Here is a 25,961-nt window from a genome sequence, read left to right as displayed (position 1 = left end):
GTGTCATTTTATAACGAAAAATCCTTCCCTAATGTGTGTAGTACCGACAGGTAAGTGTGGTGGATTGAAGGAGAATGGTGCCCCACAGGCTCATACCCTAGAATACTTGGTCCCAACAGGTGGACCTGTTTGGGAAGGATTAGGAGGCATGGTTTTATTGTAGGGGGTGTGTTACTGGAAGCAGGTTTTTCCCACCACTGCTCTCTGCCTCGTGGTTGTGGATCAAGACACAAGCCTCAATTGCTCACTTCACTCTGCCATCATGGACCCCAACCCTTTAAAACCGCAAACCAAATTAAACACTTTTGTTTCTAAGTTGCCTTGTTCAAGAGATTTTAATCACAGCCATAAAAAAGTAACTAAGACACTAGGCTAGTATTGAACTCAGGACATAATGAAAAATCTTGCATGTCTTTCTTGGTTGAGTCTTAGTGCAGTTTTGGTATCAGGGTAACTGTAGCCTCATAAAAAGAGTTTGACAATGACCCTTCTGTTTCTATTATGAGAAACACATTGAGGAGTATAGGTATTAGCTCTTCTTAGAAGATCTGGTAGAATTCTGCACTAAAACCATCTGGCCATGGGCTTTTTCTGGTTGGGTGGTTTTTGATGACAGCTTCTATTTCCTTGCAATTTATAGGTCTATTTAGATTGCTCACCTGGTCATGATTTAATTTTGGTATATGGTATCTATCTAAAAAATTTTTCATTTCTTTTACATTTTCCAATTTTGTGGGGTACAGTCTTTTGTAGTAAGACCTAATGATTCTCTGAATTTCCTCAGTATCTGTTGTTATGTCCCCCTTTTCATTTCTGATTTTGTTAATTTGGATGTTCTCTCTCTGCTTTTTGATTAGTTTGGATAAGGGTTTGTTAATCTTGTTGATTTTCTCAAAGACCAAGCTCTTTGTTTCACTGATTCTTTGTATTGTTTTCTGTGTTTCTATTTTATTGATTTCAGCCCTCAGTTTGATTGTTTCCAGTCTTCTACTCCTCCTGGGTAAGTCTGCTTCTTCTTCTTTTTTTTTTTTCTAGAGCTTTCAGGTGTGCTGTTAAGTTGCTAATGTGAGTTTTCTCTGTTTTCTTTATGTGGGCACTTGGTGCTATGAACTTTCCTCTTAGCACTGTTTTCATAGTGTCCCATAGGTTTGGATATGTTGCACCTTCATTTTCAAGGAAGATTTTGATTTCTTGGACAGGAAGGATCAACATAGTAAAAATGGCAATTCTACCAAAAACAACCTATACATTCAATGCAATCCCCATCAAAATCCCAACACAATTCTTTATAGACCTCGAAAGAATAATAATCAACTTCATATGGACAAACAAAAAACCCAGGATAGCCAAAACAATCAATCCTATACAATAAAGGAACTTCTGGAGACATTACCATCCCTGACATAAAACTCTAATACAAAACTGCAGTAATGAAAACAGCTTGGTATTGGCATAAAAACAGAGATATTGACCAATAGAATTGAATTGAAGACCCAGATATTAATCCACACACTTGTGAACACCTGATTTTTGACAAAGAAGCTAAAATTATACAATGGAAAAAAGAAAGCATCTTCAACAAATGGTGCTGGAATAACTGGATGTCAACCTGTAGAAGAATGAAAATAGATCCATATCTATCACCATGCACAAAACTCAAGCTCAAATAGATTAAAGACCTCAATATAAACCTGACCACACTGAACTTGATAGAGGAGAAAGTGGGAAGTAGCCTTCAATGCATGGGCACAGGAGACCATTTCCTAAATATAACCCCAGTAGCTCAGACAATAAGAGCAACAATGAATAAATGGGGCCTCCTGAAACTGAGAAGCTTCTGTGAAGCAAAGGACACTGTCAGTAAGACAAAAAGGCATCCTACTGAGTGGGAGAAGATCTTCACCAACCCCACATCAGACAAAGGACTGATCTCTAAAATATATAAAGAACTCAAGAAATTAGACATTAAAAATCTAAATAATCCAATTAAAAAATGGTGTACTGAACTAAACAGAGACTTCTCAGCAGAAGAATTTCAAATGGTCAAAAAAATACTTAAGAACATGTTCAACTTCCTTAGCTATCAGGGAAATGCAAATCAAAACAACTTTGAGGTACCATCTTACACATGTCAGAATGGCTAAAATCAAAAACACTAATGATAGCTTATGCTGGAGAGGATGTAGAGTAAGGGGAACACTCATCCATTGCTGGTGGGAATGCAAACTTGTGCAACCACTTTGAAAATCAGTGTGGAAGTTTCTCAGGACAGCCAGGGCTACACAGAGAAACCCTGTCTTGAAAACAAAACAAAGCAAAACAACCTAAGACTGCACAAATACAACAATAACTTCCCCTTTGCCCAGATGGGTGCAGAATAATAACCACCATTCTACTTTCTATCTATCACTTTTGATATCTTCTTTTTAAAAGTATGAATTCAAGGTTTTAAGGTCAGTCTGGGCAAGTCACGGATGGACAAACCCCAGTTCACCATTCTGCACACTCAAACCCCTTGCCAGTGGGCAACGGTGCGCTGCGGAAGGAGCCCAAAGGCCTTGGAATCAACAAAGCTATGGGGAGCAGAACCAATGCCCTAAGAATAAACCCAAAATGGAAAGTCTTTACCCAGCAGTGGAGATCCTGAAGATTCCAGATCACTGTCTTCTCTAGCTCCAGGGTGGGGAACCAACAACCACATGTCTTAAATGCCATGGTCCAGAAAAACTGAAAAAGGCCTGGAGGGTCCACAAAGAGTCCTATTTCCACAGTGGGTGGATGACGCTGTATTTGCCTATTTGGGATTAGCACGTTTTATGTAGCACAGTTTTCTTAGAACTCATCCATGCTGTAGCCCGTGCAGTTCCCTTCCCTCTCAAGGCTCGCACTCCACCGTATGTGTGAGACACACGTGCTTATCCACTGTATGTGTGAAACACACGTGCTTATCCACTGTATGTGTGAAACACATGTGCTTATCCACTGTATGTGTGAAACACATGTGCTTATCCACTCATCGGACACTGGACACAGGCAACTTTCTTGCCTTAGTGCCTTTTTCCTTTCCTCCATTATGATTTAACATTTAACTATCAAACATAGCTATTACTTTGCAAGAAAAGGGAACAGGACTATTCACAAAAGCACGCCTCGGTTACTGTTCCCGGGGTAGGCTCGATGTCCGTATTCTCAGGGTTAGGTCTAATCGCTTGGCGTCTGACTTCCTTTTGTCTGGCAGCAGTGGACATCTGCGGGTCATTAGTAGGTAAAACTCACCGCAGCTGGGAAATAAGATGGCAACCCAGCTGGGACACCTACAGCACCCATCCGAGGGTCTATTACTGGGTGTAATTTTGTGTCAAATAGTCTTTGGGTGTGTCATGGGTATGAATATCCAGCCCACAGGTGCTCAGTGAATGGGTGACAGATGAAGAGATAAACAGAGCCAGGAGGAGTGAGGAGAAACAGGCAACAGTGAGGGACTGCCAGGGTAGGAAAGTCTGCAAGGCAGAGCCCGGGCTGGGATTTGGTGGGGAGCCACCTCTCACCTTGGTGATGGGACTAGCATGAGCCTGGTACTCATTGAATTCTTTCTGCAAAGGCAGGGGGTATTTCATGGCACGGATAGTTCCCACGGAAGTGCCCACAAACATCATGCGCCCGGAGTGCGAGATGGTGATGGCCGTATAGACGACGTCAAATGCCGATATCTCGCGGAGGATCTGGAACACAGGGGGTCTGATGATCCTTTTCTCTCTGTCTTGCCCCCATCTGCCCAGCACCGGGGTACAGGTACACATGACCACACCAGGGTGCCAGGAACTCAACTCAAGTCTTGGCGCTTGCACAAAAACTGCTCTTACCCACTGAGTTGCCTCTTTAGGTCTGTTTTTTTTTCCTGACTCATAACCAGTTGTGGGTGTTAGAAACAATACAAGTGAAAGGGCCAGAACTCTCCTACGACACCATGGCATTATATCCTTATCTGTTGTAACTCATCTGGCCTTCAAGAAGCCCGAAGGAAGTGACAGTCACATTCATGACAAGCTAAGATGAATCACTGAGGCTAGAAGTAACTTGCCGCAGCTCATAGGTGTGGTCAGTGACAGCCTGACTCCACTTTCAGCTCCTGACTGCAATGCTGTCAACACACCTCAGGGTGCGAACAGGATGACAATCATAAATTTATCCAGGAAGCATTTATTACTGTCCAACCTATGCTCTCAGGGAACTCGCTCACTCCTTCACCCACGACTGTGTATTCAGCCACCCACTCACCAATCCACATATTTTTATGATTGTGTGTGTGTGTGTGTGTGTGTGTGTGTGTGTGTGTGTGTGTTGGGGGGGGGTCTCAGGCAGCCACGAGCCTCCTCCCACACCCAAGGTGTCAGCCCATGACAGAAGCTATGGGAAACCCAAGAAGTCAGAGATCAGCTGTCTCTGGGCCAGAGAAGGGCATGAGTCATGGCTGTATATAAAAATCTGGAGGTTAGAGGTTTCGAAAGAACACAGTGACCAGCCTGGGTGACGGCAGCTACCACAGCAGCGGCTGATCTCAGTTAAGTGCAGAACAAGGGTGAGAGTTCACTTTAATTGAAAGTTACATTTTAATTAAATTTATGTATATGCATGCTCACAATAGTGTGTGTGGTGGTGGTGGCGGCAGCGTGTGTGGTGGTAGTGGTGACATGTATATATCAGAGGACAACCTGTGGGAACTGGCTCTCCCCTTCCACCATGTGGATCCCTGGGGTCCACCTCAGGTTGTCAGGCTTGGCGGCCATCTTGGTGGCTTGCCTAAGAGTGTTTCAGAGAAGTTGTTGATTTCCATGTGTGTGGGTAAATGGGAAGTTACAGACAGGAAGCAGAAAGGGCAAGGGACCCAGAGCTTGATCCATTCAGGAGGATCAAGGAGTGACGAACTGAGCTGACCCAGAGCATGGCAGGCACTATCCTGTGAAGGAGAGCTCTCTCTCACGGGGTCCATTGGAAGTCCCGGAGTCTGACTTCTGCAGCACTGTGGAGCATCCGGAGACGGGGAGGGCAGACTCACCAAAGAATCTGCAATCTCCTTGAGAGTCTGGTCCGATCCCACAGCGAAGATAACTTTGGAATCAGGGGAGACAGTGACAGAGTTGTAGCTACAGGACTTGAGCACGCATTCTGTCTCTCTCTTCCCCGTGGACAGGTTCCATTCATACACAGCGCCATCCGTGCCAGCAGAAATCAGCTTGCTGTCATCTAAGTTCCACACAAGTGAGCGAATCTGCAAGGAATGCAGACACACCTGGATGAGAAGAGCACACACACACACACACACACACACACACACACACACACACGCACAGAGGGGATTAATCTGGGGGGTGCTCCACCACACTAAGGCAGAATGTGCCTGGGAGAGGTCTGTCAGCACAAACATGACTTCTCGGCCACGTTAACATTCTGTTTTCACAGATGTAAATGTGGTAAGATGCTGAAGACAATAGACTCCCAACCCCTTTGACTTTAAGAATGCAGATGGACTTACACTAGTTTTCTGATATCATTTTATCTTATGTGAATGCACGGTTTGGCTGTGGTTACAAATATCTGCAGAGGCCAGAAGAGGATGTCAGATCCCCTGGAACTAGTTGGGGTTATGGATGGTTGAGAGTCACTGCATGGGTGCTGGAAAATGAACTTGGGTCTTCTGCAAGAGCAGCAAGTGCTCTCAACTGCCAAGTCATCTCTCGAGAGCCCTTTTAGTTTTGAACTATTCACAGGAAACTGCAAACAATAGCTCTGAGAATGGACTTCTAGGATGGCAGACTGAGGGTATCAGCTAGTTTCCCCAGTGACTGAAGTTAACTGGTAAAAATAAACAGAACTTAGGGCTGGAGGTTCCCCACTATGAGGGCCAGGGGAAGGTCAGGGGTCTTGCCACCCTAGCCCTGCCCTACAGGTTCCACTCAAAATAGGGGTGCCACTGCTGGGAATGCAGGTTCAGGGCACCGTGGTGTAAGGGTTTTGCATCGGGGAAAGGCAGCCACTACGACAGAGCACTCACTCGGTGGCAAACAGGGACTGACTTTATTTGCAACAGAATCTGGAGACCTCTGTACTTATGGGCACATCTGAAACAATGGAGATCTTGGTGAGAGAGCAAAGAGGAAGCTGGTAACTATGACATAAGAAACAACAAGCAGAGAGGCAGACTTTCAGTAGAGAGATCGTGGGAAAGGTGGTCAAAATTCGTCAGGGGTTACGAGGCTGTGTGCCTGTGGTGGGGTGCATCCATTGGGCAGCAATGGGAGCAGGATGTGAGAAACACAAAAGCATTTTTCAAGCTACGGGAGGACCCACTGAGTCAGGGGGAAGTCTCTCTGGTACAAGAGGCTTCCACACAACATTTGACCACGCACTGCACAGTGAGCTCCTTTGACTCAAGGGCGCCTTCCGAGAATCCGGGCTTAACGTGTAAAGTCACACTCACTCTTGGCAGCATGGAAGACTATGTCCCTGACTAAGGCTGTGCCTTCTCTGGCAGAACCAGAGAGGGTGCATCCAAACTGCCCATCTCTGCAGACCATGAAGCAAAAAACCGGTGGCCTAAAGCAGCTTCCAAGCCCCACACAAACCTAGTAATTAAGGCTAAAAATCTAAGCAGCTAAGTGGACTTATGGGAAATTTATGATTAATAAGTACCTTAGGCCATCTGTAGGCAAATGGAAGGCTAAAATCCAAAAAGAAAAAGAAAAAAATATAAATGAAGAAGAAAATCTAAGCAGGAATGTTAAAGGCTGCACACTGCGAAGGAAAAAGGCTTTAAGAATTAGTTCCTCCATTGAGCAAATAAGCTGTCAGTCATCCTACCAACTAACCCGCCCACTGCCAGCTCTCAGGAATATATATCTAGAATTGCTGCAGTATAGTGCCTAAAATAGCCAGCCAATAAAAAGTTAGGATAAACACATAAGAAACAAAACAACAAATCCCTCAAAAATACTGTGCCCAAAAGAAGATGACAGAAGCGAGCAAGGAAGAAAAGAAAGTGTCCTGAAAGGTGCTCAGACTGATCCAGCAGACAAAGACTCAGAAGCAGCTGATGTAAACATGTCCAAGGGAGTACAGAAGCCACACTTGAGGAGTTAAAAGAAGCCATGGCACATCTCATCAAGTTGGCAATATGAAACAGGGAGAGCGTTTTTAGAAACTCTAATGGATACCCCGGGGTTGAAAAGCATAATTGCCAAAGTAAAAATGCCACTAGCCGGGCTCAGCGGTAGATCTGAGCAGGGGACCGTGAAGACAGATCAAAGAGCAGGGGACCGTGAAGACAGATCAAAACATGCAATCTGCAAAACGAGGTGTTTAAGAAAAACTAACAGAGTCCAAGAGAGCCATGGGTGATTATCAATTTACACCAGCAAATATGGGTCGGGAGTACCAGGAGAAGAGAGAAAAGCATCAGGAAAAATTATAAATACTATATAATGCTGAAAGCAGTCAAAACTTGTTGAAAAACATGAATGCACGCATCTAAGGACTATAGTACATTTCAAGGAGGAACACCACAAAGAGATTGACATCCAGACACACCATAGTCAAAACATTGCAAGCCAACGACATGAAAACCTAAGAGAAAGCCAACTGGTCCACACTGTAACAGTCCAAGATTATCATTTGGCTTCTGTCGGAAAATCAGGAAGAAGACACAGAGGCAGAGGGAGGCTGTTTAAAGCACGGAGTATAACAAGATACACCGCCTTTATGGTCAGCAAAACTAAATTTTTATTTAAATATGAAGAATACATTAATTAACCCCCAGACAAACACAGACTGGAGAACTGACTGCCTGAAGACCTGCCTCTCAAGAACTGCCAAAGGCAGTTCATCTCCGATGACAAGAGAAAACACAATTGGAAATTTCACAAGCCACTGAGAGACACTGACTGTGTGTTGCATTTTCTTTACTCTCTAATATATGGAAAGTTCATATTAAATTTTTTTGCAGTTATACTCATCTGTTTTTCTTTCAGCTTCTTTAAAATACACAATAAAGTTAGATAAAGTAGTAATCAAAACAGTGTATGACAAGCCAGGTGTGGTAGCACACACTTTTGATCCCAGCACTCCAGAGACAAAGGGAGGCGGATCTCTGTGAGTTTGGAGCCAGCCTTGTCTACACAGAAAGTTTCAGGCTAGCCAGGGCTACATAGTAAGGGCCTGAATCAAAACCAAGGAACCAGCCACCCACCTCAACGTACTATAGGATGTGTAATGAAAATAAGATACAGGACTGGCAAGATTGACTTTTTAAAATAAAATACAGGGCCAGCAGTTGGCTTGGAGGGTAAATGGGCTGGCTATCAACTCTGACGACCTGAATATGATTCCAGGGACCCACATGATAGAGGAGAGAAATGATCTCCAGATTACCACACTCAAGGCCCCCCACACCATAAAAAGTCAAACATAAGTAAATAAAATACACACGGCACAACAAAGGGTAGAACTGAATGGACCTATATCTAACATTTCACTGGAGCTAAGTCTAATATCTGAGGTCAAAGTGTTTATCTTTGAAACTGTTTTCCTCATTTAGCTGTTAACACAGTGGATTGCGCTGGTTGTTTTTCTATGTCAAACCAGCATTGCATTCCTAGGAAAACCCCACTGGGTCACAATCTGTAACAATTGTAAGCTGCTAGGCTTCAGGGCTCCTTCATGAAGGGTATAGATCTGCACTATCCTTTCTTCTTTTGAACTGTTTTGTCTGATCTTTGGGTTAGGGGAATACTGAAAATACTGAAAATGATTTAATATGCATTATACTTCAGTCGTGGGGAAGAAATTGTACAGAACTTGAGTTCCCTTTCAGTGCACAGAGCACCAGCTTCTGACTCTCTTTCTGGGTCTGCCTACCTCTCCCCACTTGAAAAGCCGTAAACTCAAAGCATTGCCTCTGATTCCAGGTGAACCACAGACTTATCCCTCTCTTCAAATATGTTGACCTGGCTCCTATTATCTTTGACATTTGCTTTTCCTCCTTTTTCTGTAAGGAGCCAATCTCCTAACCCAAAGCTCCCGTGAAAGCCACTGAAATGGTGAAAATGGCTAGTCCCATTGAAGCCAGTTTCTTCTTCCATCTTAATCCTGTCTTCCCCTCTAAAAGATAAACCTTAGTTATTTAATGGACTCAATAAAAGGCTACCAAGGAAGACATAGAATAAAATCTGTAGAAGATCTACAAGGTTTTATGCATCAGAAGCCCCATAAATCTCTCCAATCTCAGTTCACCTGTGTGTCAGCCTGATACCCCTTCCCACAAACCCTTCAGTGCCTCTGACACTCCCTGCCATCTGTCTGTGGGGTTTGTATTCTCCTATGCACTGGCTGTCACACCAGCTCTGTCTGGGTAATCCCTACCACTCCCCAGGACGAAGCCTTTGCAAGCTTCCCAGCCTCAGGGAAGCCACCCGCAGGCTTTTGTTTCATTAAGCCAGCTGCAATTTGTATTTTGTGAGCCCTGTCAGGAAAGGAGTCCCCTTGGGCTAGCATAGTGCCTGTCTCAGTGCCCCTTGTTACCCTGGTCACTGACTTACCTTCCCTGTGTGCCCTTTCAAGTTGGTGATGTTCTCCAGGCTTGTGGTAGTGAAAATGTGAATCACGTTTCCGTTGACTGCAGCGAGGAGATGACCTCCGTTGCTAAAGGCACACTACAGGGAGGGAGGGAAGAAAGAAGGGAGCATCTGAGTGGAGGAGGCTGGGGACTCTGGGTGGGGTGGGGCTGGGAAAGGGCTGTTTCCAGACACCACCAACGATCCTGTAGCTCAGCGCCAACATCCTGACGCTGCCGTGGCTACTGGTTATTACACTGCTCCTATCACTGAGCCTCATGGCGTCTGCAGAAGCACTGCTTCAGGCTGGGGAGATGGGGAGGTGATGCTTGACCATCACTGTTGTGCTTCTTCAGGCCACCTGAGATAAAGCTGATGGGCTGGAACTGCATCTCACTGGTGACACTGTTTCCTCGGCTCCTCCCGGGCTCTGCTTTTACTCTCTCAACTGGGACACTCATCTTGGGATTGCTTTTCTGCTCTAATCTTACTTGAGATGCCCAGCCCGATCACAGATGGAATCCCACAAGGCTTTAGGTCTAGCAAAATGATTTTGGTGGGTGTAGAAAAGCGTGGGCAGAAACCGTGCACGTCACGAGTTTGGTGAGAGAGCACTGGCTGCTGTCTTAAGTCCCCAAAGTGTCGTCAGACAGATTTTGGTCCCACAGTCTTTACCTCCTTGCATCCTCTGACAGAATATTCTTTGAAAGGGCGGATATCATCAATGAGCAGGTTCATGAGGCGGAGTTTGTCAGCAAAGCCCACCACGATGAAGTGTCCCGACGGGTGAAGGCTGATGGTGTAGGCCTCTTCTTGGTACTCCTTAAATAGCTCCAGTGTGCTGTGAGAAAGAGCAGTTACTGAGTTATGAGCCGAGCTCCGAGCCCTCACAAGTCTCCCACTTTATTTGCTTTTGTGTATCTGAGCTATTTCATTGCTTGCAATGACTGCTTTCTGGGCTCCGGCTGCTGAAAGCTAAGAATAATTGCACGGAGTACAGCCAACATGGAAAGCGGTCAGAATACCATACCCAAGCCCAGCGGAGAGGCTGAGAATTACAAGGACTACACAAATCATTTCTCCCAGCAGCCCTTTGGACATAAGAGTAAAGCAGAATTTGGGTGCAGTCTGGGTTTGGAGATCCTATTATTGGTAGGGGGCTGGGGTGTCTGGGGCAGTGAGGAGGAGATAGAGGAGGAGCCAAAGTTCTAGGGAGATCCCTGCAGCAAGAGGAACTGGGGAAAGGAAAAGGACAGGAGAGCAGAAGGGACAGAGGCATTAATGGACAGCGGTGAGGCATGTGGAGTGCTTACCTCTATGTTCCTATGGTCTAGAGCAGTGTCTGGCTTATAGCAAACATTTACTAAACCAGAGAGTAATTTTCTAGCTATGTGAGATTGGGAGACAGGTGACTAATTTGATAAAAGGCTTTTCCAGCTGGATGCTTTTGGTCGTTGAATTGTAAACCTCTCTAATTAAAACACTCTGCACAAACAGGCTTAATGATTGACATTTTGTACACATGACAGCAGCGAGCCTTTCCCTCCTTACTTTGATTCATAATTCCAGATGCGGACAGAGCGATCCAGAGAACAGGTGGCGATGAGGGGTTTGCGGATGCAGGTAGCGAGGCCAGTGATGGAGGCTGAGTGCAGTGGGTACAGCAGGTACTCGAAATGGGCAGGCTCTCCCTGGAGAAACCAGGGAAATGAGATCCAGCAGCGTGAGCGAAAGGATGCCTATATCCTTCACCATGAATTATCAGTACCTGGGAACCTCAGTTAGCTGGTGCACACAGAAACCACGCTAAGGCAAACTGTTTTGATGTTACATGTGGTTTTCCTAAGATACTGTTATTTTAAAATATTGGTGAGGTCATGGAACCTATAGGAGAACCTATTATTGCCCATTTCCCTCTGAACCTGTATGATCTCTAACTGCATTCTAAACACTAAATACTGATCCTTATACCCACAGGTAATGCAGCTCTCATTGACTTTGACTGCTGTCAAAGAATCGTCTTTGTTTGCAGACAACAAAGAACATTACAGAAATCCACAATGGTCAAAAGGCAGAGAATGACTGACCTGCTGTGCCCGCATTCAACTATACATCTACAACACATCCCCACACCCCACAGCTAAGGCTCAGGGACCATCACAGAAAAGGAGGCAGAAAGATTGTAAGAACCAGAGGACCAGGACAAGTGCTTCAAGATAGTCTCTTTTTTTTTTTTTTAAAAAAAAAAAAAATAAGGACAGGTTGAGTATGGTGGTGCATGCCTCTGACTCTAACACTTGGGAGGCAGAGGCAGGCAGAACTCTGTGAGTTTGAGGTCAGCCTGGTCTACAGAGTGAGTTCCAGGACAGCCAGGGCTACACAGGGAAACCCTGTCTCGGAAAACAAACAAACAAAACAAAACAAAACAAAACAAACAAAAGGACAGAAGGCCAGGAGGCGGGTTGTGGGGGGAGGGATGTTGGGGACGGATCCGGGAGGAGTTGGGGAGAGAAATGGGTGTGAATATAACCAAGATTTGTTGAAATCCTTGAACAATTACTAAAATATTACTCACACATACACACACATATAATTTTCTGGACTGGAGAGATGGCTCAGTTGTTAAGATCACTGGCTGCTCTCCCAGAGGACCCATCTTTGAGTCCCAGCACCCACATGGTAGCTTGCAATGGTCTGTAACTCCAGTTCCATGGGATCTGATGCCCTCTTCCTACAGTACCAGACACACACATGGTATATAGACATACATGCAGGCAAAACACCCTTATGCATACATAAATAAAGTTTTAAATTTTATTATTTTAATGGCAACATAAGTCCAGTGTCCTAAGGCTTTAAGCATTTTGATTCTGTGGGGACATTCGCATGGCTTTGAGAGTAACACTACAGACTGAGTATCCTTACATATAAGTCCTTGTGTACCTCTCATCACTTCCTTAAGAGATGCTTATGGGGGTGGGGTTGGGAGAAGGGGAGAGGGGGAGAGAGAAGGGAGAAGGGAAAGACTGGGGAGAGCTTGGGAGGGTGGAAATGGAGGCAGATATAGGAGCAGGGAAGAAGGTATCTACATTAAGGGAGCCATTTTAGGGTTGGCAAGAGACTTGGCTCTAGAGAGGATCCCAGGTTTCCATGGGGATGTCCCCAGCTAGGACCCTGGGCAGTGGAGGAGAGGGTGCCTGATCTGTCCTTGCCCCACTATCACGTTGATGATTATCTTGAATATCATCATAGAATCTTCGTTCAGCAATGGATGGAGATAGAGACAGAGACCCTCATCAGAGCAACGGCCGGAGCTCCCAAGGTCCAACTGAAGAGCAGAAGGAGGGAGAAGACGAGCAAGGAAGTCAGGACTGCGAGGGTTGATCCACCCATCGAGACAGTGTGCCTGTTCTAATGGGAGCTCACCAAATTCAGCTGGACCGGACTGAACGGGCATGCGACCAAACCAGACTCTCTGAATGTGGCTGACAATGGGGGCTGACTGAGAAGCCATTGATAAAGGCACAGGGACTTGTTTCTTCTGCATGTACTGGCTTTTTGGGACCCTAGTCTATATGCATGCACAGCTTCCTAGGCCTGGATGTAGGGGGGAGGGCCTTGAACTTCCCACAGGGCAGGGTTCCCTGCCCTCTCTTAAGGAGGAAGGGGGAGGGAGGAGTGAGAGTGGGGGAGCGGGAGGGGAATGGGATGAGGGGAGGAAGTGTAAATTTTTGAATGCAAAAATAAAAAAAAAAGTGAAAAAAAAGGTGCTTCTGGATAAACGCTATGACTGGTTTTGTTTGTTTGCTTTTGAGGCAGGGTTTCTGTGTAGCCTTGGATGTCTTAGAACTAACTCTGTAGGCCAGGCTGCCCTGAACTCATAGAGACCTGCCTGCACTCACAAGTGCTGGCATTAAAGGCGTGGGCCACCAACACCCAGCCTGCTATGAATGTGTTTAAGCATCTTAGCAAGCAATGCCAAATTTCTCTCCAAAGAGACTGCACTTATTGTGTGAGTTCCATTAGCACATGAATGTTGGGTGTGTGGTCTGGTAGGAGGCATTTTCTCTGGGAAGAGATGGGTGGAAAACCAAATGAGGTAAACACACACTAGGGCTGTTCCCAAGCCAAGACAAAGGCTGAGATGACAATTCCCACTCACTCTTGGGCTTTCCTTCTCATGAATTTACACACACCCGCTCCTCCCAGCATTCCTGTCTGAGACAGAGGTGCTGTGCCTGTTAATCCTTTTGCCCTCAGTATGGCTGACAACAGTGTTTCTACCTGCTAATTCTTATTAGCTTTTAAATACACTCACACTTTTTTTTTTTCTCACAAGGGAAGCAATTATTTTCTCCCTGTAGGCCCAGTAGCTGTGGAATGATGGGACTAGCCCAGGAGGCTCACTGGTCTCCCTCAGAATCCATGGCCAGGAGCCTCCAGTCGGGACTTAGGATGGTCTGCTTATGCCCTGCAATGCGTTTCCTTTTTGAATTTCCATGGTGACTATTTCATAATATTTTATCTTTTAAAATTTATTTATTTTTATTTCATGTGCATTTGTGTTTTACCTGCACGTATATCTGTGTGAAGGTGTTGGATCCCCTGAATGTTACAGGCAGTTATGAGCTGCCATGTGGGTGCTGGGAATTGAACCCAGGTCCTCTGGAAGATCAGCCAGTGCTCTTAACTGTTGAACCATCTCTCCAGTCCCATATTTTCTCTTTTCAAACCTCATGGTTTAAATATTTAGGCTCATGTGTTTGAATACTTGGTCCCAACTAGTGACACTCTTTTGCCACTATGATCATGTTGTATGATCTTGTTTATATACAGTATCTGGAATAAGCAAATCTATAATCTATAAAATAGATCAGCACTTAGTTAGGACTGCGGTGGGAGGGAAAGTGGAGGGATGACTGTTAAAGGGTATGGTATGGGCTGTTCTCTATGAGGTGATGGATAACTCCATAATTAACTACAGCACTGCTTGTTCATCTCTGACTAATGAGGCTACTATAAACCACCACTGGGAAAGAGATGGAGCTTAGCTGGTAGAGTGTTTGCCTAGCACATACTTGAAATCTGGGGTTTGACCCCCAGAATGGTATGAATGGGAGAAGTGATGTCCGCACCACAGAGGTAGAAGCAGGAATGTAAGAAACCCAAGGCCATTCTTAGCTACTAGGGCTATATGAGTCCCTGTCTCAGAAAAAACAAAAAACAGCAATAAAAACATCCCCCAAAATATGACTGAAAAGGATATGTTAAAATTCTCAGCTGAGATTATAGATGGTCTGTAGTAATTATTTTGTTTGTTTGTTTGTTTGAACAAATAAAGCTTGCCCGAAGATCAGAGTGCCAGAGTTAAGCCATTAGAAACTAGGCAGTGGTGGCACACACCTTTAATCTCAGTATTCGGGAGTCACACGTCTTTAATCCCAGCACTAGGGAGGTGGAGACAGAAGTGATATGTCTGGGTGGAGAGAGGAATATAAGGTGGGAGGAGACAGAAGCTCAGTGCAGTCTGAGTTTTGGTAGAGACAGATGAAGTCTGGAGATGCAGTCTGAGGACAAGATTGTCCCTTTGGGCTAAGCATGGTAGAGGTAAGAATTCTCTAGTGGCTGGCGCTCTGTTTCTCTGATCTTCAGCATTAATCCCTATATCTGACTCTGGGTTTTTATTATTAATACCAATTAGAATTCATGTTCCAGTGGTCTATTTTCTTCCCTTTGTGTGTTTGAGTCCATGCTGCGAGGGGACACATGTCTGGACTGCTGTTTTACTGATGAAGTGTGCAGCGATCAGTGTGAGCTTCATTGTCCACGGTACTTTTTGGTTATAATGTCTGGAGTGTTTTATGGTCGTTTCCTTTGCAATTTCAAAACAAGCCAAAAAAAAAACAAAAAAAACAAAAAAACCCCAACAACCATGAAGATTATATACACATCTTTGGGCTGTGGATAAGTATGGTAGTAGACTAATATCCTTGAAAAAATGCAACTTCTAGCGGGACATGTGGGATTTGAATTTGATAGACAACATCAAGACATGTTCACCTCTCCCCACCCCCAACTCCCAACCAAAGCACTTTGGCACACTCAGGTTTTCTGGGTGCATGAACCACACAGCTTTGTGTAAAACTATACACATGGTGAGCAGCCTCTGATGGGTGGGCATCTCAGTGTGGACTGGAAGGGGACTCATGCCCCTGGAGGAAGTTCACCTTGCTGATCTCTGTCAGGGACATGGTGATGGAGTAGAGCTGGTTCTTGCTGGTGCTGGCGATCAGGGTTTCTTCTGACGGGCTGAAGCACAGGCACAGAACGTCCTGTTTGTCCGACTGACTTGGGTCATTGCTTTGTGGGTCCGTAGGGATCTGCTCAAGGCACAAGACAGCCATCAGTTCCTTTCAGCCATGGTCCCACATCGCCAGCATGTCCCTGGTTATAAAGGTTCCATTCACAGACTCCTGACCAAGCCACTGCCCTGAGTTCTCCTGGGTCTGGAGAAGGGAGGACTGGTGTGTCTCTGCTTCCGTCAGTTTTAAATAGCACCAGGTGTTCATTTTGCAACAACTAGCATCTGAATAGCAAGAAAGCTGCACTTGTGGGAATTAGTGGGCCAGGACCTCACATTGAGATCCCCGTTTAAACCCGCGCCAGCACCCACCTGTTGAAAACCCAGGGCATGGGCTCGCTTGGCACCCAGCATCCCTGTGTGTACTTCAGGGCATTGAAGGGATGTGGTGGCCCCTTTACAATATGGGGTGGGCAAAAAGGTTAAGGAGAAGAAGAAGGGTTCACTGCTGCCTCCAGTAGGCTTGGAGAGGAGCTGTTGTTCCCAATGAGACAAAATAAAATTAGATTTCCTTTCCCTCACTGGCCAGCCTGCCCAGGTCTTAGTTTCTTAGAGCAGTGGTCATGACCCCACTGGGCTCGCATATCAGCTATTTACATTACAATTGATAACAGTAGGAAGGTTACAATTATGAAGTAGCAATGAGATAATTTTATGGTTGGGGGTCCCCACACCATGAGGAACTGTGTTGAAGGGTCACAGCATTAGGAAGGCTGAGAACCACTGTCTTAGAGCCTGTGTTGTTCCCTGACAAATGCTCAGGAAGATGGGGGGTCTGCTCAACACCGAAACCTCTACCTAGTCACACCGCCTTGGTGTTTTTACACTCTGTGGGTCTCTGGGGCATGGGACACTGGGTTCTTGTTCTTGGCTCCCTATGCTTGGACAAAGCCCTGCCCATGTTCATGTGTCCCTCACCCCTCACTCCACAAGCCTTCCCTGAGCACCCTTTGTTACGGAGACAGGTATCTCCAAAATGTGCCAATAGCCCCTGGGAACCCCATCTTGTCACATTTATCACACTGTGCAAAGTTGGATGGGAGCTCTGGGCTGAGGACCCTGTCCATGCTGCTGCACTGCTGTGTCCCGGTGTGTGCATAGGGGCCTGGAGTATAGCAGACATGCAGGGGAGAGATGGATGCAAGACATGACTGGAAGCAATTATGGATGGATGCAGTAAATGCATGGGTGTGGCCCTGTTCTCCAAATACAGTAAGTTCCTGTAGAGAAGGGGTCATACCTGACTCCACTGTGTCTCAGCCACCAAGTGTGAGATCTGCCCCCACGGCAGGAGCACAGCAGATATGTGTTAAATGAGAAAGTAAATGAGCAATGGGCCCCTTGGTCTTCTTTATTTTTCTTTATTTTCCCTATTCATTTCCTACTCCTTTCCTCCCTCTCTCTATTTCTTCTTCTTCTTCTTCTTCTTCTTCTTCTTCTTCTTCTTCTTCTTCTTCTTCTTCTTCTTCTTCTTCTTCTCTCTCTCTCTCTCTCTCTCTCTCTCTCTCTCTCTCTCTCTCTCCTTCTCTCTCCTTACTTCCTTCTTTCTTTCTTCCCCCTTCTTTCTTTGTGTGCTTGTGAGGTGTATGTGTGCGCACCAGTGTGTGTTCATATATATGAAGGTCAGAAGTTGACACTGGGTATCTTCCTCTGCCAGTGACCATGTCAGAGGAGCAGCAGGTGGCAACTGACTTCAGGAGATCGGCCCACCAGAAAGCAAAGCACGGATGGGTGAATCTCTGATAGGTAAGGCTGAGGGCTTTGGTTCCAGAATGTCTCTTTGCATGCTTGCCACTGCCGTTTTTCTCTGGTATCTGGCATGGTGTGAATGGGGGTGAGTGTGGAGGATTCCCACTGCCTTTAATGTAGTGTGATTATCTCATGGAAATATTCTGTTGTACTGAGGACTTTTATTCATGGATTATTATGAAGATGCTTTCATCTTAAGATGTACTGTTTAACTGAAGCAATGATTTTAGTGTTAGTTTAAATAGAATTTTGAAAATTGAGGGTTTTAAATAAATACAGGAAGGGATTTTGATAGAGGTTAGTTTAGTGGGAACATTGATATAGATAAAGGTAGGATATGGTGTTGCTCTACCTCTGATAAAGCAGGGGCTGCAGAGGACAGAAAATGAGAACAAGGAAGTGTCACACAGTTAGGACCTAAGAGTTTCTCTTGAGGGGCCACATAGACTGTGGCTTAGGTGAACGACTAAGGGAAACAATTGTGTCCTAGAAATAAGGTTAGCTTAAGTTATTTATTTATTTATTTATTATGTATACAATATTCTGTCTGTGTGTATGTCTGCAGGCCAGAAGAGGGCACCAGACCTCATTACAGATGGTTGTGAGCCACCACGTGGTTGCCGGGAATTGAACTCAGGACCTTTGGAAGAGCAGGCAATGCTCTTAACCACTGAGCCATCTCTCCAACCCCCGTAGCTTAAGTTTTTTAATATTAGTTTTTGGCAGATATGTTCACAGGTTTCAGTGTGTATCATAGCTAAGACAAAGCTTTAAATAACGACTTAAGGTTAGGTTACAATGTTTTTGTTAATGGCCCTGAGATAGAAAATCTTGGGGAACAGTTAAAAGTTTAGAAAGGCACACAGTTGAATGAGGGACTTGTTGAGGTCAAGAAACAAGAATAAAGACAGCCCAGTTATTATTAGCTGATGTGCCTTTCTTTATAGGATGGGTTGGTTGATTAAAAGTGATGATTAATTCCTTGTATCCATTTTTGCCCTCTGCTTCCTGATTTAAAAAACTCTTGTTGAATGTGTGTGCACCCTGAGGATTGAAAGTAAAGCTGACTGATTGTTTTTGATATATAAAAGTTTATATTTTGAGATTTTTTAAAATAAGATTACCATTTATGATAAATAATAAAGCAATTGATCCTTTCCTTGTAACCACAATATGCAGCCTGCCAATAAAAGAACTGGCTGAGAAAATACCTTATTTACTTTTACTCTGTTAATCTGTAACAAGTGCTTGAACATGAATGTGTGTGGGTTCTTGGGGATAATTTTTTTCACTTGTGGTATGTAAAATGTTTAATCATGTAAGGGAAATGAAAAGCATGTTATTTTTCACCTGTATTCATTATAATCAATCACTTGTAATTTTTATGTTGACTGAAAGATTTTGCTGGGGTATATAAGCTGTAATGGAAAAATTAATGACACACAGAAGGGATACACCTGGATAGAGGTAAGAAAAGAAATATAGAGGTAAGAAAAAAAATAAAGAGATGAGAGAGAGGGGATAGAAAGACCCTAAAGGGGTGTGTGTGTGCATGCGCGTGATTTTTCCCACAGGCCCCAGAGAGTTAATGTTACTCCCTCAGAAAAGTCAAGTTGAGAGGTTAATTTGCTGACTCCGGGGCTCTTCTCAGCCACTGAGCTGTGGGGGGCTGGTCCTCACAGCAGCACCCCTCTATTGCTCTCCACTGCAGTTTTTGAGGCAGAGTCTGTCACTGAACCCAGAGCTCACTGATTGGCTAGATTGTCTGGCCAACCAGCTGTCAGGATGCAACTGTCTCTGCCGTCCTCCCTCAGCTTGGGGCTTACAGGTGCACACTATTGCACCTGCCTTTTGTATGGGCGCTGGTGATCTGAACCTAGCTCATCATTCTTGAACAACAAGAGCTTTTCTACTGAGCTCTCTCCAGTTCCCTATTTTTCTATATCTTTATCTCTTAGTGATTCTACCCTAACATGGGGTTTTCAGTGAAAACAGTGGTAGTGTCTCTAAGTGTAATACTAGGTATTTAAGAAAGAGGGAGCAAGGCACTGGGAACTAGGTAGTAGGCTATGTATGTCAGGACATGAAACTGTTCTTTCTCTGTGTGTACAGAGGGTTTCCTGCCAGTGTTCAAGCCCACATTTCCAGCTGGTTCACTTTGCTCTGATTTCTGATCAACTGCTACCTTCCTTGGAGAGACAGTCCCCGGATGGTTCTGGGACAGAGACCCTCTGGCTTCTGGCTCCCTCTTGGCTGTATTTTCTCCCCTGGGTTGTTCTCATCCGACATCCTCTTCATTTTTGCTTCTCTGCTTATTGAATTCTGAGCTGGGGCTCCTCATGTGTTGACTTCTCCCCATGTGTCTAGGCCCCACACTGAGCCTGCCAGGCCCAGCAAACGTTTGATAGACACCTGCTACATTTCTTCTGGGCTAAGTAAACTACCACTGTGTCAGCCTGTGCCTTCTCATTTCCCACACTCCTTGTTCTTTCTCCGGTTTCCCTATTTCTGGCCTCTTTCCCAGGCTTCCCACTTCAAAGCCTGGACATCATTTCTGGGTGCTCGTTGAGAGTACTCCTCCCACCTCTGCCCAGAATTAGTCTTCACAAGACATCTCTCTTTCCTTTGCCCTTGCTACCCATGGCTGCGATCTTGGGCCTCACTAGCTTTCGGTTACACTAACCAAACAGCTCTCCACTGATTCCTGGTTATAGGCCACGTGGCCACTGCTATTCTTTGAACACCGAGTACCAGGCAGTGTACATAGGGATCTACACAGCCTCCCAGCTCATCCCTTCTACCTCCACCTCTCATGGGGGTTATCACGTCATGCTCTAAACTGAGAAACATAGCTTTGGTAGGTTCAATAGCTCATTTCAGCCAATAACTCATAGATTCGTTTCTGATGCTATGTATCATGGGTAGATCAAGTTTTCTTAAACATAACCCTTTCCACCCCAAATCCTTGCGGGCTGCTGAAGTTATGTTACAGACTGGCATTTGCTGCCTTTCACTGGCCACAGTGCCCCTCCCTTCCTTTGTACAGGGCATATCCTAAACACACCATTGCCTCCCCCTATGCTGCCATGGTGTTTCTGCTTGAGCTGTTGTCGCCACCTGGAGTCCTGGTTTGTGTCCTCTTTATTTTCTAAGATCGCTCAAGAAGAGCATCAAATCCCAAGGAGCCTTCTGGGCTCTGCCCCAAGCTGTTGTACTGTGTCTGTGCCCACAGCTTTCTGTGTTGAGGGCCAGGGTAGCCCTGAGACTTTCCCCGGGATTCTGATATATGAAGTAACCTTCTCGAAAGCCAGGCACATGTCAGCCAAAGCCAGTAATGGCCTAGGGCCAGGTCTTGGGGAAACTGCAGTTTTCTGGGTCCTGAGGTCTTGACCTTTCCCCCCTTGAAGGACTGTGGTTTTCAGTCCCATGGCTGTTGAGTGCTTGATCTTTGATGCACTTGAGATATCCTGTGCTTCCTTTGTGCTACCTTCTTGACTAGCTTCCTGCTGACTCCATTCCACTGTGTGATAGTTTTCTGCTGACTCTGTCCTGTTTTCCCTCTGCAAGCTGTGTATAAGATGTTGCACTTCTTAATAAGTTTGCTTACATGAGCCATCAACGTAAGACTCCCTGATTCCAACTTTCCTATCCTCTTATTTCCTCATCTCCTGGTCTTCTCCCTCAGGGCTTTGTCATTGAAGAACAACTTGCTGGTCCAGGTCAGTTCTGTATCATTTATTCCATAAATGTGTGTGCTGGGCAGTATGCTTATACAACAACGGAACACATATAGATATAATGACGGGAGGGTTATGGGATCCCAGGGTTCAGAGAGGAAGTCTGTCTTCATTACTTAGACACATTTCCTCATAGGACTTAAATCCAGATCCTGCTACTTCTAAATCCAGTTTTACCAACCCAGTTTACCCACCCCTAGTTTCTCAGGGTGGGGCTCTCTGTCTCTTTCTCTCCCCAGTTCTTCCTGTCGAAATGCTGTCAGAGCACGGCTGCTGCAGAACAATGCCCTCAAGGACCCCATTTGTGTTCGCCTTACCCGGATTTCCCTGCTCTCTCGGTAAACATCCTTGTCTTCCACCTTCTCAAACAGCAGCACTCTCCCCGGCCCAGCGGAGCAGGCAAACCCCTTGGAATAGGCGGCGATGGCAAACACTTGGGGCATGGACATGTGGTGGGCGTAAGTGGTTGCCACAATCTGTTCAAAGGAGGGGATCGGGGAGCTGGGTTGTGGAAACTCGATCAGGCTGGAAGAGGAAAAGAGCACAGAGTGTTATCGGAGGCAACCCCAAGGAGAAGCATTGCGCTCTGGAGGTGGGAAGGAAGAGTGGGGGCACACAGATTTCATTCCAGGACACAGGAAGCAGAGGCAGGCGGATCTCCATGAGTCAAAGGCCAGCCTGGTCTACAGCGTGAGTTTCAGTATGGAAGCCACAAAAGGAGACCTTGTCTTCTGAGAGTGGCATGGGGTATATCCTTGGTTGTGAGAGACGCCACCCACTGATCTTTCTCAGGGTCAAATGCTGCCACTTGTCTTGGGAACTCTACCCAGCACAGTGAGTATGCCTGCTAGACGGAGGATGCCGATTCTTAACTTTTGTTTAGAAATAAGTGGTTCAGGGGACTGAATACAGCCTGGCAGAGCTGAGATTTGAACCCAGGTCTCTCTTTTCATCCATTCACTCATATAATAAATATTTATACCTGCTCATAAATGTTAGCATTATAAGGGCTCCGTGAAACAACAGTAAATAAGATCAGTACAGTCCTTGCATCCAGAAGCTCCAAGTCTCGGGCCCATGTGCTGAGGACTGTTAAGGGGCAGCTAGGCATGCCACAAGCAATAGAGGCTTTCCGAGGGCAGAAACTGAAGAGGTGCACCGCTTTAGGTGAGTAGAAGCCGAGTGCCCTTAGTTGGGTTCTCCAGGATAAACAGCAACAGGTGAGCATGCGTATTGGGGTAGGGGGCAGACAAACAGAATTACTCTAACTGAGCACACAAGAAACAAGAAAATGCACTGGTTATGCAAGGAACCCAGAGAAGAGACCTGACACTCCTTTCCAGGAGGGGAGGGAGGCGGTGCTACCAGGACTGAGCTAAGGGGCTTCTGTGCTGGGTCCTGAACCCACCAAAACACTGTGCATAGAGCAGATGTAGACATGTTTCTTCATCAAATGTTATTATAAAATCCCAAGCTTCTGTGGTATATAAGGGATAACCTGAACTACCTAAGGGAAGTAGTACCTAGTGAAGGGGGAAACGATTCCATCAAGAATTTCTTAGAAAGCCCTTCACAAGACACAAAATAAGGAGGTGCCAACTGGCATGGGGAGAGATTGTGGCAATGGAGGGGGGACCAGTAGTTACTTGGGAGGAAGAACCCACAGGGTGCCAGGTGGCGGGGAAGTGGGGCTCTGGGCTCAGAGAGAAGGGAAATGGAATTCTAGTCCTGTCATACAGCAGTGCTGAGATCTTAGCCTCTGGCCCCCCGGCCTATAAAAGCCGGCATGATGCTGATAATGATCTGGGAAGGACAGGACTCACTCGCGCTTGTCAGCAGTGTCTGTCACATCCACGGCACAGTCTGCCACGTGTGAGATGTGACCACTGCTGTTATGGGGCAACCCCCTCCCCTGTACCCCGTTACCACACAGCCCTTTATCTGATTGTCCTAGTCTACTTCCTTGTCCCCTTTGCTCACAGTTGCCTCCCATTCAACTGTCACCACCTGAGGGCCTGTGTTTCCAGTACCTGGCCGGGAGCTTTGCACACCACCAGGGCTCTGAGGCTGAGCGGTGGTGGTGCACGCCTTTAATCCCCAGCTCTCAGGAGGCTGGCAGAGCTTTGTGAGTTCAAGGTCAGCCTGGTCTACAAGCTTTATCTACTGGCGTTCCAGGACAGGCTCCAAAGCTACAGAGAAACCTTGTCTTGGAAAAAAAAAAAAGAAGACATGCTTTTGGAAAAATCTACAATTTTGAAGACTTGTCATTCTGAACTGTATAAAATGAGATTAGCCATAAAAATAAAAGACTTGTATTTAGACCATGGTCATAATGGTTGGGTTTGTGCTTGAATAGAGATTGCTAAAATAGGATGAAATGGGCATAGTTGGTTTTCAAGGTGGAGAGGGTGTAAGTAACTTAAAAAGATTTCTTTGTTCTCAGTTTCTGTCTATTGGTGTCTGGCTTGTATGTATGTAAGTGTATTGCATGGGTACGTGGTGCCCTCAGAGACCAGAAGAGGGCGCCAGATGCCCTGGAATGGTTGTGAGCCGCCTTGTGGGTGCTGGGAACCACACCTGTGTCCTCTGTCAGAGCAGCACATGCTCTAAACTGCTGAGACATCTCTCCGGCCTCAGTGAGAGGCTTCGGGAGAAGCCCACGAGGGTGGGCACTAGCCCAGCAGAAGGCGCTATTACCTCTCTGACTCATGGATGACTTCCAGGCTCCTGGAGCTAGTGGGCTCCTTGACCATTATGTTCGTCTCCCAGCGTGGATCTCCAGATTCAAAGAGGAAGAGCCTGCCGGTGTCAGTGCCGACGATGATCTTATCATCAGACACCCAGGCATGGGCTAGGTAGTTTGGGGATTCTCCCCTCTGGAAATTGGTTTGCTTTAGGGTTCCTTCAGCAAAGCGGAGAAGCTTAAATATCCCATTCCCAGTGACACAAACTTGAGTATTATCCTGGGGGTTGATGCTGACCTGCAAAATGTCAGGAGATAACAGAAAAATAAAAAGATAGGCTGACTCTCGATGGGATTATTCACCACTTTACCAGCCAATATTCACTTTAGGTAGTTCATAATATCTTGTACATATCACAAAATCATGGAATTTTATATTATATTTGATAAAGATACACATCTACATCTACTGGATGAAATATTGGTCAACAATTTTTTAAAGTAGAATAAACAATCTTTTTCATTTGTGTAGCTCAGGCTGGCCTTGAACTCACTATGTACCCCAGAGTGGCCTTAAAAGGATATGCCTTCTGCCTCAACTTCCTGAGTGGTGTGATTACAGGCATGCGCTAGCATGTCTTCTTGTATGTGCAGAGCTATAATCTGGGTCAGCACGAGGGAATGAAGTTCAGTTGGAAAAAGAGTCACGGGGCTGAGCGGGTGTCTGGAGGCCTGTCCAGGGGGAAGAAAGTGCACATCAGGGGATGATGTGGTCTCCCACCAGATCAGTCTCCTTCAGCTGGAGCCCTGATCCCAGCACATGCTAATGGTAGTTAACCTGCCGCCCTCACTAGACAGAAAGCAGCTTGGGGTACATTGCTGCCGAGTCTGTGTCCTTGGGTTAGGTGCATAGGGGATGTCCAGTATATGCTCACTGGATCTTCTGCAGAGGAGGTGCTCTCTGCTCTGAGAAGGGGTCATCACTGGGACACTATGGCCTGGGTGAATCAGTTCTCCCTGTCTTTGTGATTTGGCCATCAACACTCTTACTGTCCCTGTATTAAGAAGGTACATGAGTGTTTGGCTGGCGGTGCCCTGGCCCACACATCAACCTCTGAGAGATGAATGATGCATGTTCAAGGCTCTGATGAGCTAGTATCTGTGAACTTGGACAGTACAGACTTCTTGAACTTGTGAAAATGAGTACAAGATGCTGGACAGAGGTATAAAATCTGGAACTTACTGCCCAAGCTGTCAACCCACCAGTTTCCTAGTGGGACTTCACTCTGTCCTGAAACCACAAGAGAAAATTCTGTTCTCCACACAACTGTAACATACAGTTTCTTACACATCTACCTTTCCACTGAGCATGGCGGCATCCACCTCTAGTCCTAGCACTTGGGAGGCTAGCCTGAGCTATGTAGTCGCAACCTTTTTTAAGATAAAAAATAGCATTCCTCCTAAACAAAATAAAAACCCAAATCAACTACTTTATATGGCATTCCTGAAATCCTCTGACTGTCCATAAGTCTACTGCAAAGGGGCCGGAACCATGGAGAGTCAATTTTAGACACCACAGCTGGGTCTGACCTGTGCTGGACGTAGTTCTGGGCCATGGGGAAGAAAGCAGATGACAGAGTTGGGGAATACCTGGCCCTGTCTCTCACTTCTGCAGTCTGGGATGAGCTACTTGGCCTCTTAGAGCCTTGAGCCCCTCACCTCTAAGATGGGACAATAACTACCTATGCTTTATGTGCTTCTTGAGAAGCTCAGGGTTAAAACACATGGGAGAAATGAGTGCTGTGGGACAAAGCTGGTGTTCATGC

At 45.8% G+C, this 25,961-nt stretch overlaps 1 protein-coding gene across 7 annotated transcripts in view; it reads right to left on the bottom strand.

The window, feature by feature from the left end:
* Cfap57 (cilia and flagella associated protein 57) overlaps nt 1–25,961 on the bottom strand; it is a 73,314-nt gene that overhangs the window by 37,674 nt on the left and 9,679 nt on the right. For all 7 annotated transcript variants that reach the window (XM_087904669.1, XM_087904668.1, XM_087904671.1 and 4 more), the window contains 8 exons: nt 24,150–24,433; nt 21,770–21,977; nt 15,833–15,985; nt 11,157–11,296; nt 10,281–10,446; nt 9,591–9,704; nt 5,057–5,269; nt 3,549–3,722 (listed from right to left, as the gene is read on the bottom strand). In XM_087904669.1, coding sequence (XP_087760795.1) covers nt 3,549–3,722; nt 5,057–5,269; nt 9,591–9,704; nt 10,281–10,446; nt 11,157–11,296; nt 15,833–15,985; nt 21,770–21,977; nt 24,150–24,433 — 1,452 coding nt within the window. The remainder of the gene's footprint in view (nt 1–3,548; nt 3,723–5,056; nt 5,270–9,590; nt 9,705–10,280; nt 10,447–11,156; nt 11,297–15,832; nt 15,986–21,769; nt 21,978–24,149; nt 24,434–25,961) is intronic.

This window comes from Myodes glareolus, chromosome 3 (assembly GCF_982192425.1).
Source record: "Myodes glareolus chromosome 3, mMyoGla1.1, whole genome shotgun sequence".
Lineage (NCBI taxonomy): Eukaryota > Metazoa > Chordata > Mammalia > Rodentia > Cricetidae > Myodes > Myodes glareolus.
This window is presented reverse-complemented; position numbering and strand designations above follow the sequence as displayed.